The 18,551-nt window shown below is 35.8% G+C and overlaps 1 protein-coding gene across 1 annotated transcript; it reads left to right on the forward strand.

Moving 5' to 3' along the window:
* The first annotated feature begins 250 nt into the window (after positions 1–250).
* Positions 251–17,782, forward strand: LOC121431600 (trichohyalin-like). The gene is made up of 13 exons (XM_041629160.1): positions 251–465; positions 1,155–1,431; positions 2,909–3,017; positions 3,572–3,669; positions 4,316–4,395; positions 6,784–6,990; positions 7,438–7,512; positions 8,280–8,380; positions 8,745–8,872; positions 9,432–9,587; positions 12,256–12,483; positions 13,792–13,884; positions 14,766–17,782. The coding sequence occupies exons 1-13, from the start codon at positions 323–325 to the stop codon at positions 14,823–14,825; spliced, it is 1,755 nt and encodes a 584-aa protein (XP_041485094.1). The 5' UTR covers positions 251–322; the 3' UTR covers positions 14,826–17,782.
* Positions 17,783–18,551: the final 769 nt, after the last annotated feature.

The raw sequence follows: 18,551 nt of genomic DNA on the forward strand, positions 1-18,551 counted from the left end.
TAATGTTACCATTATTATTTCTAGCTTATCATTATTATTTCTAACTTATTGTTTTTTTTCTACTTTATTTTTACTTATTAAGCCTATTATCATTATTATTGTTATTATTATTACATGTATTTTATCATCATCATCATCATTATTATTGGTAATATGATTACAATTATTACTTTGTTGTCATGTTATGGTTATTACTTTGTTCATTATTATCTTCCTATAGATTATACAAACTACACTGAAATTTTCTATATTATTACCATTCTTTTCTTGGTTAAAAAAAATAGATTATATACCAGAGGAAGAAAGGCCACAGACCATCACCATGTTGAAACAAGACATGCCAAGTGGGAAGGTCCTCCTGAGCTTCGAGTCTAGTCCGAGGAGCAAGTCTCGCTACCAGACCCTAGCGGTGAAGACAGAAGAGCCAGAACCGGAGGAAGCCAAAGAATATGCCTCATTCTTGAAGTAAGTACGGTGAAGGCTTTAAATTTCATTTTAGGTTAAGACAGGGGACATTCTTACATGTACAACACTAAGGGTAAGATTTTAAAAGGGCACACAAAGTATTGAAATTCATGCCATTTGAATGCTGTGGATGAATTCAATCCCTGAGTAAGGCATGTCTTATATAGACTTCAAAATCTACCTTGTTGAATGCCCCTTTCTCTTTGCCGTAAGATGCATTACAGGTGTTTAAGAGCTGTGATACAGTCATCGTGAAGAGTGCTGTATTGTAATTGTATGTTGATTATACTACTTTCTGATTAATATGAAGTTCCTCATTTCTCGGTTTCTGCATCGGAGTTTAGAAATGTTAAAAATACACTTGGATATGGTTGTCTATATTCCACATGGAAAGCATATTGCTTGTCTTAATTATGAAAGAGTACGAACTGGACAAGGCTAAGGAATATTTAAGTTAATATTTAACTAACTTTAACACTTTTTATCAATATAATTTTTTTATTCACTACCAGTTTGCATTCAATAATCAGCATATACATGTAGTTGATATTATCATTAGTTGATATGCTAAGCATGTGGAGGGAGAGAGTATTGAAATCTTGAACATATGGTATCTTGAATTAATTGTCATTAAACAATTCACTCTTCATTTTCGACATAATATTCAAATATGATATTCCTTTGAACAGAGCTCAAGAGAGAAAATGTGGTCCCGACGGCTACCTAGACTCCAACAAGTACACCCATTCTTTCCAGGTCCGTGGGAAGGTCCTGGACTCGAAGGGCAGCAAGCCCAAGAAGGATGGCACAATGTCACCGGCACCAGCCAAGTCTGCCCCACCCAGCCTTGGGGCACAGATGTTTGGGGATTTGACGGGGCCCAAGAGGTCGGAGACCGTGGTTGATGTGATGCAGAAGGTAGCGGTGGATGAGAGGGAACATGGGAGGAGGATGAAGATCATTGAGGTAAGGAGACCCCCCCCTCCCTCCTCTTCCCGGGGGGGCCACTAACATTGATGAGTGGATACCATGCGCGACCAAAAAAACATGTAAAAAGGATGTCTTTTTCACGATAGGGCACGTTACGTACGTAACGTGATAAGGGTGTCAAAAATAATGAAAAAAGGGTATCTATTTCGCAAGGAAAATTACGTGTTTAGGGTCGAATTTGCGGGGATGATAAAACAAAATTAAAATGTTTTATAAAGGATGTCCTTTTTGCCCCAACACTTCGTGTTTAGAGTCCGATTTGCGCGAGGTGCAGAAGGTGGGGTCGTACTAAACCAAATAAGGTAAAGCCGACGACAGAAGGACCCGTAACAATAAAACATTCCTGTACTTGTTTAGGGGTTCATTTCAGGGAATATTGCCAAGAGTATCGTTTTGTTTCCAATACTTGTTAAGGGTATGGTTTCACACGCCAATACTTGTTAAGGGGTGCATTTTCAGAATATGGAAATTACGTGTTTAGGGTGCTTTTTGAGACTTCATGGTCGCGCATGGTATCCACTCGTGAATGGAAGTGCCCCCCCCCCCCCGGGCCCCGCTAGGGATGTAGATCTCATGTTGCTGACATGGTTATTGTGTAGTAGAATCATTAATCATTCTGAGCGATTTTATATGTTTTTTGCATAATTACTTTATTCACGAAAAGAACACTTATCCACCACAAGAATAATAACCCAAGGATATATACTGTCTCTGGCCATTACTCTCTAGCACAATAATAATCTCTTGTATGATCATGCCTCCCCCCTCCCCTGTGACAACCTTATCTTCCATGATGAGGTAGATTAATGATGCTCTGCTTTTGCTAGATGACTCTCTTATTTACATTGTATCATGTAATTTGTGGCATTCCAGTTTCTGTATGTTCTTATAGGTCTCAGTCAATATACCCCAATATTGCACCATTTTACAGTGTATAAATTGTATAAGACGCTGATGTGCATCAGTATTACATAATTATCATTATACTGCAATATTATTGGTGCACATGAACAGTGTACATCAGCTAAAATACAGGATTCGCAAATGCTGTTATCTTTATTTAAATAAATAATTTATGTTTTTCAACACTCCATCAGTCGAGGTCACCAGCTTGAGCTAAAAAAAAGCATGTAAGATCCAAACTGAGGCAATACTTTTTTTCACAAAGAGTTAATACAGGGTGGAACGGTCTTCTATCCTATGTTGCAGAAAGTCTTCCATTAGACTCTTTCAAATTCAAACTTTGACAAATTTTGGTCACAGAAAGACAAATTAACTCTGTAGAGACAGTCGATTGTCCATGCATTTCCACAGCAACACAGTGCTAATTCGATGTGATTATTGCCGATCTGTAGACACAGAGAGGCAAATAAATTTTGTATAACTTTGTACACATACTTTCAAGGTATGACCATTATCATGATATTTGATTTACCCCTTCTTCCTATAATAGGACCATATGTGGCAGCACAGACAGGAAGAAAGAGATCTAAAGCGAGCAGAGGGAGACCTGATGAAGAATCAGGCCTCACTAAAAAGGACCATGAGGGACTATGAAATAGGTGAGGAACATTAAAACAAAAATTGGGGCAAAGAGGATAAAGGGGATACCCCCAACCCAGCCATGAAAATAAAATTTAAAAAGTATTATGCTATATGTTGATGTGAAGTTAGAGCTTCATCAGCCAGTCACCACTCTGTTGAATAAAGTAAGATTGAAGTAATTTCAAAGCAAAGAGGATAGATTGCAAATGAGATCAAAAATAATTTTACGTGTTTCAGGTCAATACACAGTATCATATGGAATGAATAGTCAGGAGAAAATACCAGTAAATAAAAAATGTTTTCCTGTCATGGCTTTGTTTACAGAATGAAACTCCTTTGACAAGGGGGATATCTGTTTATTACTAACATATTTAAATGTACTGTGTCATTGTGTTTACATATTCTATTATTAGATAGCAACGCTCTCAGAGCTGCCAATGTTGCTACCAATATTTTAAGTGACCAATATAATACTATGTGTAAGTGGCAGAGTATCTACATAAAGTGTATATATTGTGTCTGTTTAAAGCAAAATAGAAATAAAATCAATATTTATTTCTTTGTCTCACAGCAATCAATAGAAAGAAAAAATCAGAAGACCAAAAGATGTTAGATAATAAACAAAAAGAGTTTTTCATCACAAGGGATTACGTACATCAAAAGGAAACGGTAAGTTCCATTGGTATACTATAATACATGCAATTTACTATCAGAATTCAATTCCAGAATTGTGATGATAAAGTTTGTTACCTGGTAGTGATGATGATGGAGGTGATGATATTGATGATGATGGTGGTGATGATGATGATTATGGTCATGCTAATTATGATAAAATGGTAGTGACTGGTGATGGTGAAGGGTGGTGGTAAAGATTGTGATGATAAAAAAAAAAATTGTCAAGCAAAAAAAAGGTCTTCAAGTTCAAAAGGGCGGGCTAGGGATCAGTTTTGACTCGTGGGGGGGGGCAGGGATATGTCCTTTGCACGGGTTGTGACTCGTCAGGGGAGGCAGTCTGCAACCCCCCCCCCCCCGTAGGTACGCTAGTGTTGGTGCTGCTAGTGATGGTGATTAAGATGATTATACATGTAGTAGTGGTAATGCTGCTGCTAAAGGTGGTGGTGATGGTGGTTATGGTGATGATGATGATAATGATAGTATTTGTTAAAGCTACTAATGGCAAAAATGATGATACTTATGATGATGACACAGAAGGAGAAGACATAGTGATGGTATAATCATGTTGATGATAAAAATGATGACAATTAAATCATGATAGTAATGATGATTTCATCTATTCTCCTTGATCCCATTTCAGCAAACCAAAAAAAATATAGAAAAGGCTGTTGCAAAACAGCAACAACTCAAAGATGAGGATCGAAAGGTGCTCCTATCAATGTAAGTATCATTTTAGACTAACTGTAATTGGTCATTAAAGACTGGCATTATGCAGTTATGGCTTAGCAAGATCATACTTAAGGCTTACGCTGTACACATATTACCTCAGGTTTGATATTAATTATTCACTAAATAGAATCAAAGCATAAAATTGACATTCTGACTTATTCTATTCTATTCTGCACACATACATGTAGAATAATTTCTCGATTAATCTTAAAGAGAAATGCCAGTAGTTGCAGTAAACACCGATTTTATGAGAAAGTCTGTAAAACCAGGCTTAATTGTCAGAATATCATCGAGGATCTAGATCTGGTACAGTTACATAAACTGAACTTTGTGAAATCTTAAAATCTACGCTGAAAAATGTTCACACTGAAGATCACCAACACAGGAATAAAGACCTGACGGAAGTGACAGAATCCGCGCTCAGCAATTACACAGTTTCTTCCAGAATCCATTGGCACATATTTTTTTCTTCATACAGACAGACACTCGGGTGGTCATTATATTAGATTCTGTCAAAAGTAATTTTGAGATCGTTACCAAAACTGGAATTTATCTTTAAATCAGCATGAATACAACATATATATTATTACATGGATACATATTGCTACACTAAACCATCTATAGTGCCAGAATGTATCTGCGTTTGAATCATATTTCATTTATTACTAAAATGTGAAACATATCAGTGGCTCTCAAATTGTTCATTTTTGCATTGTGTAATTGATCTACTATGGCAACTGCATTCAAGCAGGACTGATGCTGTAGCCCATGCTTTTTTTCCTTCATCTCATAAATGTCAAATTTGTGACAATAATCAAGGCCCTTTGATTAAAGTCAAATTTTCATTTAAAGTTCAGGTATTGTTTATGATTGTGTTCTGGTGGCTTACAATGAGGTGATTAGTGATTTGGAGTAATTGAACTATACAATGATAATTCCTTGATTGATTCTTTTTATTCATATGCGACATGCGGGAAAAGATATCCATTTATAAATCCGAAATATGTGCCAATACGACTCAGGTGACCGAAGCTTGTTTGAATTGTTTTGCAAGTTTTTTTCTGTTTGATGATCAGGCTTTGGACTCCTACATGTAGCTGGCTTGGGATATCTTATAGTGTGTGGTTCAGTTCTGTATTTGTCAAGAAATAAATTTGGTTTTGATATGGTTATAGCCAGTCAGATTCTAGAAAGGGATGAGGTCTCAAAGTTGTTTACTGTGCATTGTCTATGCAACTGTTACAGTGATGCTAGGTTACTCCCAAACATTTGAGTTTCCTCATGTTTTCTTGCAATACAAATGGATGAGGAGTTGTAACAGTCAGTAAAGCGTTCAATTACAAATTGTTTCAGAAACACTCTGTTGGACCAGTCATGTAGGGGATTATTATGGTCCATGTTACAGTGCTTTTCACCAATCCTTTAGTCAGTAATGTTGACAAATGAGAAATGAACAAGTGTTTCAGTGATCCACTTTGCTCACTAGCGTACCTATGGGGCAGTCTGCCCCCCCCTGACAAGTCACGACCCATGCAAAGGATGTATCCCTGCCCCCCCACCCAACGAGCTTGAATACCTTTTTTTTGGGCTGGTAGATTGAAGACCAATTTCATTGAAGACTTTTTTTTTTGGCTTGTCAAATTTTTGGGCGGACGAATTTCAAATTTGGCCCCCCTGTGAAAAATCCTAGGTACGCCACTGACTTTGCTCATTTCCCCTGAGAAGTAGGCCTGCACTGATTCCAAATTCCCATTAAGTTGGACAAACATGTTGTGGTGGATCTACAGGCATAAGGAATGGTACATTTTCTGGATTTAATTTCTGGTGTTTGTCTAATTCTCTGCACTGGTGTCTTGGTTGATCTCAATTGTAATCTTGCAGGTGTCAGTCATGTTTTCTAGAGTTAATTCGGTGTCATGATCTCCACCCTCTTGTTAATTTTCATTTGCAGGACATGTTGGAAAGTGGTTGATGGTATTAACAATGCAATTACAATTATTCATCTGTCTTTTGGGTGGTAGATTATGAATTATACCCCGAGAGATGAATGTTGGGAGAGATTTTTGCAAAAGAATTTATAATGCAATCCTCTATGATCTCTTCATATGCCTGTCAGTCAAATAAGCAACTATCATATCCATGTTGTCATCATAATGCGATAGTTATTGTTTTTGACCCATATTTCTACTACATAAATATTCATGCCTTTCTGCTTTTTCTACATTTCTATGTGTACATATTGTTTAATTTTTTGTGGTATATGAATTATGCCATTATGTTATAAATATTACATGTAGGATATTTCCACTATTCATGGCTTTTATGAATGAATAATTGAATGTTCATAAATTTTTCTTTTATTACTTTGTCATCTTGCAGCGGAGACCTTGAGAGGAAATACCGTGCCAAGATGGACGAGATCGAGCTACGTCGTGTCGAGGTTCAGAAACTCAGCGAAGAATTTACCAAGAGGATGGTCTTGAAGGAGGAGGAGACCCATCGTCTCAACAAGGAACTCACCGACCTCGCTCTCAACATCAACATGGAGATTAAAAAGAGTCAGACTATGGTCAAGGATACCAGAGAGTAAGCTGTTTATTTATCTTAAAAAAATATAGTGACCATTGAAATTTTTTTTCAATTTCATTTAGGGAGAATAAGAAATTATGATTTAGTTTGATCTAGTGCCCTTTCAGTAAACTTTTATTTATTTTTATTTAAATTGAATTTTTGAGCAATTATTAACAAACGTACTGATTTAATATCAGAATGCTAATGACAAAGATAATATCCTGTAGTTTTAGAGCCCATTCCATGCTTAAGAAGTGATTTATATTGAAAAAAAGGGCAGAAAAATACCCAGATATTTTATTTCAATTGGATTCTCAATCAAAATATAATTTCATATAACTGTTTTAGGGCATAGGCATTCGGATAATGTATTAGAATTGCAAGAGGAAATTTCCAAAACTTAAAATGAGGCTTAATGAAATATTATTGCTCATCTTTAGTCATCTTTCCTTTTTTTTACAGTGACGTTCTGGCTGAAGGAAATGATAAATGGAGGCAGACAAACGAGACAGAAAGGAAATATGAACAGAAGTTGAAGTAAGTTAACAAGAATTGAGAAATTACAAACTTTTGGTGGCAGCGGTGGGATGATTTTTTAAATTATTTATTGCTACAGTTATAAAGTATGGAAAGGATGATTTGGTGGTTTTAGTTTTAAATTAATCTTTTTCTTTTCTACAATTCATCTGAGTCTCATCCAATTATACATTTTTTGCAGTCAGTGAAGTTCCTTTGCTTTGCCAAGTAAATAAATGAGTAAATATTAATTATAATGATAATGGAGATGATGATGATGCCAATGAGAATGATGATGACAATGAGGATGGTGATGGTGGTGATAAGGAGGAGGATGATTACATGTATGATGGTGGTGATCATTATGATAGAACTTTTAATGATGACAATGATGATGATGATAATCACAATGACAATCATCATAATGATAATAGTTGTACATTTCTTAAAGAGATGAATACTAGCGGTATGTTTAGCATTTAGAGTTTGAAATGATGTACCATTCGAATGACATTATCAACTTATTATCATTCATAACAAAATAGGTATTTGTATTGTTATGCATTACAGCTCATTAATAGAATATGAGAAACTTTATGAAATTCCCTATCTCCACCATTAAAATGAATCACAATACCTTATTCATGGAACATAAATTTATCATACTATCAATGTTGTAATGTTGATCTACTACATTGTGCCGTACATGTGAGCATACACTTAGTGAAAGCTATTTACTCACTTTGTGAAAAAAATGACTGATTACCTCCCTCTGTTTATGTGTCTAGGAAAACAAAAGACAAGGCAGACTCGTTTGAAAACAACAAGAGGAAACTCAGCTTAGATATCACGCTAGCACGGACAGGGATGGAGGAGAAGATTCGTGATGGTAAGTTTGCATCAGTTTGATTATTTTTTCCAAAGAAATGTGAATAGTTTACTAAAACTTTGTTCTTTCTAACATCAAGCGTGGCTTAAGTATTACCTATGAAAAGAAAATATAGTTGTTGCTAATTTAAAGATCAAAGTTCTGAGTCATGACATGATTTTAAATCTCAGATATCCCTGATTTTTTTAAAGTATTATCTGATCAAATGTTTGGTAAATAGGTTACATCATTGTTATTAATAATGTCGAACATGAGTTGATGAATTTATTTCTTCTACCACAATACCTGATTGATTAATGAATGAATGAAAATGATAACTTCTTCAGTAACATTTGATTATTTTCTTCTTGATGACAATGTTTAGAGGGTAGAGCGCTTCTGGATACCAGGAATCAACTCGGAGATAACCGCTTCACTCAGAAGAAACTTCAAGAGGAAGCTCTGAATACCAAGCTAGACCTGACCAATAAGAAGATAGAACGAAGATTGCAGGTAAGAATTCAGAGGAAATTCCCCCCCCCCCATCTGCCCCATCCTCCAGCATACATCCTACAGCAGGACCATACAAACTAGAGGTTCCCAAGTTTTGGGTGAATCCCCTCCTGTAAAATTATAACATCACACAAATATGTTTAACGATTTTGATTTATTTTTAATAATATAGTAAATTCCTCTATGATAAAATTGAATATTAAATAATGACAATGATAGTTAAAATGTAACATGAAAATGGCACCATATTCAACATCTCACATCAGCATCACACTGCCAGGAGAGAAAAGTTACTACAGGCCTTTCCTTCAGGTAATTTTTTTTACATTCTCTCATAAACAGGTTTTTTCTTTGCTCAAATAAAACCTAACCATTAAAATAAATGGCAATACATTAAACTAATCATTCTAGCTTCACAATACAAGGAGGATATAGGGGCTACAGGCATTCCCCACAGATCTTGAGTCCCTTGTATAAAACTTTTGATCCTCTGTTAAACTGAGAATGTAACATTTTGAAAATGAAAATTTATTTTAACTATTTTAACTTTTCACTTTAGCTTCACAACGCAAGGAGAGATAAGAGACTACAGAATATCAGCGCTGATAAGAAAGGAATGCATGAGGCTTCGGTGGCTAAATGGGCCGAGAGGTACAGCAAGAAATATTACGATGCTTCCAGGAGGGAGAATGAAGATGCAATGAAACATGCTCAGGTATGAAGATGTGTCTTATTTGTCATTGGTCCAATAAACAGGGTTCCCACGCTAATGGCACTACGTCAAACTTCCCTTTGAAACAATACCGCAGTTCGGATTGCGAACTGCGGTGTTGTACCCCATTTTCCATTTGGATCTCCTAAAAATCATTTCCAAGCCCTTATCAATTGCGCTTGGCCAAGTAATCCAGGGGTAATCCCCGCTGTCTCATTTTCACCTCCACAGGCCAGTATATGAGCGTTGAGCAAAGGACGAAAAGATAAACAACAGCTGCGCTATTACGTAAGACTTCTCTGTCTGTAGTAGGAGCTTCGGAATGAAATTATTGTATTCCATATTTAATCACGTTTTCAAAGGCATATTGTATTCAGTAACTCAATGTTGGTCCATTTTCAACTTCGAACGAAGAAAATCGACCTCGGAATAAGGAAAGTAAGCGAATAAAAATGACGGCATGCTTACAGGGACAGCTCTCAGTGCTGCGCATGCATCCCATCGTGTGTGGCCCCCTGCTGTGACTATATGCCGGGCTATTGTTTTATCTTCGGACCAACGTCAAGAAACAGGTGTTTTGATACTTAAATTGCTTTCTTGAGGCAATTACGGCTGGAGAAGAGAATTGATGAGAAGGGGAACTGGGGTATAGTGTTCTCAAATGGGAGTTTTTCGTCATGGGAAATCCTGGAAAAATTTGTGGTCATGGAAAGTCAGGGAATTTGGAAAATTTGTGGAAAGTCATGGAAAATTCATGGAATTTCATTTACCTCTTGGCTGTGGCAGCTTTCCAGTTTGTCGTGTCTCGCAACAGTCATACTCTGTGATCATACTCTGCTATTGTACTTGGTGTCCATGATTTCCAATTTCCCAGGTTTGTGACATCCCAACTCCTGAGACATCACGGGAAGTCATGGAAAAGTCATAGAGTTTTTTTTTTCGAATTTCCATGGGAACCATGATTAATGTAGTACAGCTACTATATACTCTACTTTGTTTAATGCCTGGTAGTATATGATTAACCTTGGTATACCTGATCCTTCCTGATCCTTCTTATATGTGCTTAATTTTTAAGTAATAATACCTAACAGGTACCCACCATTAATCTCACCTGGGTTGAGTTCAATATCTTATATTGCTTTTCAACTAATTTCTAGCACAGAAAGTTTGTATAATCAGATTCAAGTTTAGTTTGCTGACATGATAATAAGCAATGAATACTTCCCCAAAACAGGAGCAAACCTGACAGTTTTTGTCTCACCTGCGAAGCAAAGTGAGACTATAGGCGCTGCTTTTCCGACGGCGGCTGCGACGGCGGCGGCGACATCAAATCTTAACCTGAGGTTAAGTTTTTGAAATGACATCATAACTTAGAAAGTATATGGACCTAGTTCATGAAACTTGGCCATAAGTTTAATCAAGTATTACTGAACATCCTATTAGAGTTTCATGTCACATGACTAAGGTCAAAGGTCATTTAGGGTCAATGAACTTAGACCATGTTGGAGGAATCAACATCGAAATCTTAACCTGTGGTTAAGTTTTTGAAATGTCATCATAACTTAGAAAATATATGGACCTAGTTCATGAAACTTGGACATAAGGTTAATCAAGTATCACTGAACATCCTTTTAGAGTTTCATGTCACATGACCAAGGTCAAAGGTCATTTAGGGTCAATGAACTTTGGCTGAATTGGGGATATCTGTTGAATTCCCATCATAACTTTGAAAGTTTATGGATCTGATTCATGAAACTTGGACATAATAGTAATCAAGCATCACTGAAAATTTTGTGCAAGTTTCAGGTCTCATGATTAAGGTCAAAGGTCATTTAGGGTCAATGAACTTTGGCCGAATCGGGGGTATCTGTTGAATTACCATCATAACTTTGAAAGTTTATTGGTCTAGTTCATTAAACTTGGACATTAGAGTAATCAAGTATCACTGAACATCCTGTGCACGTTTCAGGTCACATGACCAAGGTCAAAGGTCAATGAACTTTGGCCGAATTGGGTGTATCTGTTGAATTACCATCATAACTTTGAAAGTTTATGGATCTGATTCATGAAACTTGTACATAAGAGTAATCAAGTATCACTGAACATCCTGTTCGAGTTTCAGGTCACATGATCAAGGTCAAAGGTCATGTAAGGTCAATGAACTTTGGCCATGTTGGGGTTTTTTGTTGAATAACCATCATATCTCTGTAAGTTTATTGGTCTAGTTCATAAAAAGTGGACATAAGAGTAACCATGTATCACTGAACATCTTGTGCGAGTTAGAGTAGTATTCAAAGTCAGCACTGCTGCTACATTGAACCGCGTGATGCAGGTGAGACGGCCAGAGGCATTCCACTTGTCTTTTTAATGAGTGATTCTGCAAAGCTTTGGTTGGTAACTTGATTTTATTGTGTTATCTCCTCTTCTGGGAAAATGAAAAAAAAGGAAATAGATGCACATTGATCTAAAAAAAGTATCAATTTTCTACAATATTCCAGGGTCTTGTACCCCTCCCTACTCCATAACCAGGAGAGTGTCCTGGATTTTGAATTGCTGAAAAGCATAATGTCCGATTGTTATTTTGGTAACCATCCACTAAACAGACTTTAAAACAGTTCCTATTTTTCAAGTGTCGTCATCAACCAATCATTCATTAATCTTTACTTTACAGAGGACAGTAGCTAAGCTGGAAGAGATTGAGCATAACATCTCAAACCGCGTCAGAGACTCGGAACTCTCCAGGAAGCAGCAAGAGCAGCAGGTCAAGCGTCTCGGCAGCAAGCTGGCTGAGATGAAGAGACAGCACCAGATGCTCATCAAACAACAGATGATCGATTGTGCGAACAAAGAGAGAGATTTGGAACAGAAGTTGATGAGGCAGCAGTCTGAACTAGCAAAGGTGAGTAATTACCCTCATGTGTCAAGGCGACCGGACACCTTACGATTGGTCTACGACCCGATTTCAGATAAAATTTAGAATTTGATGCTAACATTGAGACTTGGAATATCTTACTGTGTAATGTTCTAAATCATCGTACTAATACCTATGTTCAAATTTGTGACTATGCTGTCATCCTTCTTAGAATAAAAGCGAATTTGATATCTAGTCGTAATGACATCATAGCAGTCGTACGATTGGTTATGATTTGAAAGTAATGTGGCTTTTACTCTGAAATAAAGGCTTGATATCTTTCAAAATGGTTATATTAGTATTTTTTCAATTAATTCAAACCTCAAATAAAATGATATGTTCCATTTACATTTTCAGAAGATGAGCAAAATGCGATTTGTTCCAAAATTGGATCGCGAACAGTCGTAAGGTGTGTGGTAGCATTTAGATGAAGCATGTTGAGACAAGGGGGGGGAGCACTCCTATTCTAAGACCCATGTGCCTCCGAATCATCTTGATGATGTCATCAATTAAGTGTAGAGCCACAATTACATTTCATAAAGGCTTGGTCCCACTGCACTTACGAATGCAGAGAGGATGTAAAACGGAAAAGAATCTTGCCATCCGTTGGAAAACGGTATGTATCCGTTGTGTACTCTTTACGCTCTACATCCATCGAGCATCTGTCCACTGTGATTTCATTGTTCGCCCATTTTGTCCATTGTTTTGAGTGGGTGAAAACGGATGAAGCCACCCCCAAATTTTGCTTGTCTGCTGTATCCGTTATGTATACGGTTTGTGTCTGTGGGCTAGTGGGACTAGGCCATAAATAGGTAAAGTGAAGATACCCCCATGAAATCGTTGATCAGATTAAAACTCAGTGAGCATTTCAACTTCCTTTGGATTGCATAACCACTTTGCCAAGCCACAAGAATACGGCCCTTAATGCAGATGTGAACTTTCCAAGGGCAGTTTGGCCCTTATTCCGAAGTCAGGTTTAACTTAAACTCAGGTTTGAAGTTGCGGTTTAAGTATGGGAAGCCAAAAGTATCAAAATTTTATTAAGTGGTATGTTTCTTATGTTTACTGTGCTCTTTCCTGATTCATCGATGGTGAAGACAATCATCTATTTATACTTCCTACACAATTATGAATGATTTGAGAGCCGAATGAGCTGAAGTATGATGTCTCTACTGTTAGTGATTATGCAACAATTGGCTGGCCATACTTAAACGACAACTTTAAACCTGAGTTTAAGTTAAACCCGACTTCGGAATACGGGCCTTAAACAATCTCTTGATTTTTCTTTGTTTCCAGGCTCATGCAAATCGTGAAGAAGGGTACCTTACACTCCAGAAGCACAGACTCTCTATGCAAGAAGATATTAATATACTCAGTGAAACAGCAAGGGTAAGTTATTGACCTACACTCACCTTTGATCCTTCATGAATATGTATCTTAACAGATAATTATGGCCAGTGGGAACTCATTTGAAGAGATGTAGAATTGGCATTGATCTGTATATCACAATGCCTTTGCATATGCAAAATATTATGACACAAAGCCCTCCCCCCCCCTCCCCTTTTTAGTGACAGAAATTTGTATAAAATATTTCTGAGACAAATACTATTAGCTCTTTCCTCTCTGAAACAAAGTGGATCGAAGTCTTGAAATGTGCCAATCAGGTTTTCTAAATCATTCGTAGCATTTAAAGGCAAAAATGCCCGCTTTCAGTTTTGGTGAAATTCTTGTGGGAACACCTTCAAAATCATTACAAGATCATTGTATAACAGGTATTACATGGAGCATATAAAATTGAAATTGTGTTTTATGACCAAATTTTGCAATTGTACAGGAAATTTTTTTTGGTGAGTGCCTGACCAAAATAAAGATATCTTTAGATTTTGTTTCCTTTCTTCAGGATATAGGGGAGACCGGGGTTAGTTGGAACATGGGGTAAGTTGAAACATTGTAATTTTCTTTAAAGCCTGTAAAATAAATTTATGCAATACTGCCCTCAATTCATTGCTATTAATAACACCACAGTGTTGAATCATTATTGCAATAAATTGAGGGCAGTATTGCATAAATTTATTTTACAGGCATTAAATAAAAGTACAACGTTTCAACTTACCCCATGTTCCAACTAACCCCGGTCTCCTCTAATATTATTTTTGTCTGTAGTTTTCAAATTTCTTAGATCAGTACACGTAGGGTTTGTAATGTTATAATGCTAAAACATCTTTTTCATCTACATGTATTTAGATTATTCTTTTTTGCTTTTCTTACAGGAACATCAAAGACTAATGAGAATAGGACAGAAAACTGACCTGATGAACAGCGTACCTTGAAAATTTCTTGGAACAGTTTCATATGCTATCAACCTTTTCTATTTCATAGTGCAATGGTCATGTACAGATTCCACTGGCATTTTGAGCACTTTCAAAATGTCTCATGGAGCAGTTTCATCTGCCATCGATCCTCTGCTCAGAGTGCAGTGGCCGTGTACAGATTCCTATGTCATTTATTAGCACTTCAGCATTTCTCAGACCAGGTCCACGTGCTATTAGTCTTCTTCGCTTCATAGTGCAATGGCCGTGTTCAGTTTCCAATGGCCTTTTGAGTACATGGTATGTATTGGCGGTTCCCTGACTCTGTAGAGTACATTGGCAAAGGCCATACTATACATTAGTTGTTGTTTTCTGTCAGTTCTACGGTATATGTGTGGAAGTGCCGTGGTGTAGCGGTTCTGACTCTTGCCTTTTAATCAAGGGTCGTGCGTTCGAATCCCAGCATGGCCTAGCGTCCTTTGGCAAGGCGTCAATCCACACTTTGCCACTCTCACCCAGGTGCTAATTGGGTAATGGTTGGAAGCAACCGTCATTATGGTTGGTTTAGCAAGTGTGCATCTAACAGGCTGCTTGAAATGCTATGAATCCAGTGACCAGGTAATAATAACCGTGAACCACTTTTAGCTATCGTAGAATGATAAAGCACCATATGAATGCAAATTATAATTATTATATGTTACATAGAGATGTACTGACAGAATCGGCATAGTCGGCCACTAAGTTGGACATCCCCCTGGCAAATCGAGGACAAAGCAGTCTAATACAGCATTTTGGGTTTCCTGGGTGAGGAATATGTACATAATATGAGTGCTTCATCAATCTTAAAATCTATTGTGAAAATGATTTCATTTGCAGGAACACCCATATTTCCTATTTACTACTGCTAATGAAGCACAAAATTTTGTGATACAAGGCCCTTGAAACTTTCATAAATCTAATTTGTTTGATAGTATAATAATTTCTTATCAAATGTATCACTATGCTACTTGATTGAGTTTAATTATACATTGTATTTCAAGCTATAATCTCATATGCGTATGTATATTTTTTTTGTGGAATAGGAAATTATCTTGCAATATTGTAGGTCATGGGATATGATATTCCATCTTAAATACAGTTTTCAGATTTTGATATCAATATATGAGTGATTAATTGATTGTCCTTCACCTTGAAATTGCACTTTTGATTGTCATGTTTTTGCTTTTGAAATGTTAATAATTACAGAAATATCTAAAATTGTGATCTTTCAAGACAGGAATATTTCAATATGCTGCACCTTTAATTTCCTACCTTGATTTAATTCACTTTGAATCATGATGTAGGAATAAACAGATTTTCTACCTTAGATAATTTCATAACTAGGTAGCAGGCAGAAAATGAGACAAATTATGATTAATTATACTCATTTTAGGAAGAATGCTAGAAATTTATTTTGTACAGTATTCTTGTACAGATAAAATTTTTATCATTCCAGTGATGGATGTGAATATAATTGTTAAGTATATGCAGTAATAATCAATATCGGTTAGTATGCATATGATGTATACATGTGGGTTAATCTTATGATCTTTCAGAACTTGGGTTGTATGAATATCTTTATTATTGGATCAAATTTAGTCTGACATGGGCACATGTCTGAAGTCAGGTTTAACTTAGACCATGGTCTAACTCTGCTAAAATTATGGGAAGCCAAATGTGTCAAAATTATTTTATTAAGTTGTATGTTTCTTGTGCTATTTCCTGATTCATCGATGGTGCAGACAATAATCTATTTATACTTCCTAGACAATTATAAATGATTTGAGAGCCAAATGAGCTGAAATAAGATATTTCTACGGTTGGTGATTTATGTAACAATTGGCTATCCATACTTAAATTACAACTTTAAACCCGAGTTTAAGTTAAACCCAACTTCAGAATACGGGCCATTATGTTTATGTTTTAAATATGTTTCATGATTTTCTCACCTTCTTGGGTATGATAGATGCTTTCTGTATCATGATTGAAAATACAATTGAAGAGATACTGCAACTGTCAAAATGAATGTCATCATATGAATGACGTCAATTTGTATTTATTTGTCCATTCTCCAGCTCTTTAATTGCAAATTACATAAATATATACATGCATATAATCCTTTACATTCATCAGAAAATTAACCCGTTGCCTCCGAGATTCTTTGAATCCCATAGGTTTTACACAGGGACCACCCGGTTCCCGTAAGCAATGGGTTAATAGAAATGGAACAGGTACTGAGTCAGTACATCTGCATGTTGATATTTAATGAAATCAATTTGTAATCATGTGTACACTATCTAATAATAATAATAATAATTGGATTTATATAGCGCTTTTTCCAGAGGATACAGAGCGCTGTTCATTCTCTTATTTCAATTTGAAATGAAATTATACCTTTTACCTTCACATTTCTTATTATCTATGCAATTTACATGTCCATAGCCATAAACCCTAATTGTTTAAAATCAACATTAGTTAACACTTACATATTCCACACTTTTTAAAAGACAATTACAAACATATGGTATCTCACTTTACTGTAAATGCAATATTATATGACAAGTTTGATATCCAAATCCATTAGTGCCTTCTGTTTTAGTTTGCCAGAAAAATATCAAATTGCCACCATTAGTATCGGTTTAGTTTATGAGGAAATTGGTAGAAACGTGATGGTGATTTATACAGCATTTTAGCAAAGTGCAATCCATGAATTTACTGACATCCATTATGGAGGTTTTTAAGATTAAGTTAAGAGTTTGAATGTATGTATTTCTTGACTGATAATTATTATCAGTAGTTGACATGATTCAAAGTCTAACTCTAGAGCCAGTTGAGTCAGATAAATAGAACAAAATGAAACAAGTGTAGCATTGGAAATTGTCATCAATATTTGATTCTAAATAAAGGAAGTTAATGACATTTTTTTATTTTGTTTAATTTTTTTTTCATTTCATTCGTTTATTTCCATTTAACAATTACAGTTTCTTCTGTACATGTTGACATATATAAATAACAAAACATATTCCAATTATTCCTGTACAGAAAATTATATTCAAGATTATTACAAATCAAGTTGAAAATGGAGGAGGCTGCTAAAAAGCGGAGCTTGTAGAGTGCAGCCTCCTAATAAATATTCTTGCAGTTGTTTAGCATATAAAAAAAATAAGGTACCAACTTATTTCACAAAACCACTGTGCACAAATGTTTGATACAGAAAACAGACAGTCCATGAAATCACACAATCACGCATTATTCAATGTTTTTAGAAAACTTGAAGTTTAAGATTAAACAAAATTTTCAACATCGCTTCTTTCTTATTTTCACCTCTGATTGTGATTAATAAATACAATGTTTATGCTTATTTGATTTTGCTTTTAATCAATTTTTATTAGGTTTACCTGGCCTTCATGCCAGTTGTATCATAACTTCTTTGCTCATGATTTTTTAAAAATAAAAATCTTTGAAACGAACTACTTGAAAAAACCTAGTACATTATCATTTTATATTTACATGCATACTCAAAGTTATTCACTTCCAACTTCTACCTTTGGGTGTCATGGTTGCTATTCAAATTCAAATTTCTTGCACAAGTTTTGTAATGGCTGCCTTAACAATTGCTATTTTGTATATCACCATAGTATTGAAGTAATCTATGCTTTTGAAAGTTGTATGCCTTACATGTATATCTATGCAAAATACATTGATATG

Source organism: Lytechinus variegatus, chromosome 18, assembly GCF_018143015.1.
Source record: "Lytechinus variegatus isolate NC3 chromosome 18, Lvar_3.0, whole genome shotgun sequence".
Classification (NCBI taxonomy): Eukaryota; Metazoa; Echinodermata; class Echinoidea; order Temnopleuroida; family Toxopneustidae; genus Lytechinus; species Lytechinus variegatus.

Coding starts and splice junctions, on each gene's coding strand:
- LOC121431600 (XM_041629160.1), top strand. CDS start 323: ATGTTGAAACAAGACATGCCAAGTGGGAAGGTCCTCCTGAGCTTCGAG. Junction 466..1,154: donor GAATATGCCTCATTCTTGAA/GTAAGTACGGTG, acceptor TCCTTTGAACAG/AGCTCAAGAGAGAAAATGTG. Junction 6,991..7,437: donor ATGGTCAAGGATACCAGAGA/GTAAGCTGTTTA, acceptor TTTTTTTTACAG/TGACGTTCTGGCTGAAGGAA.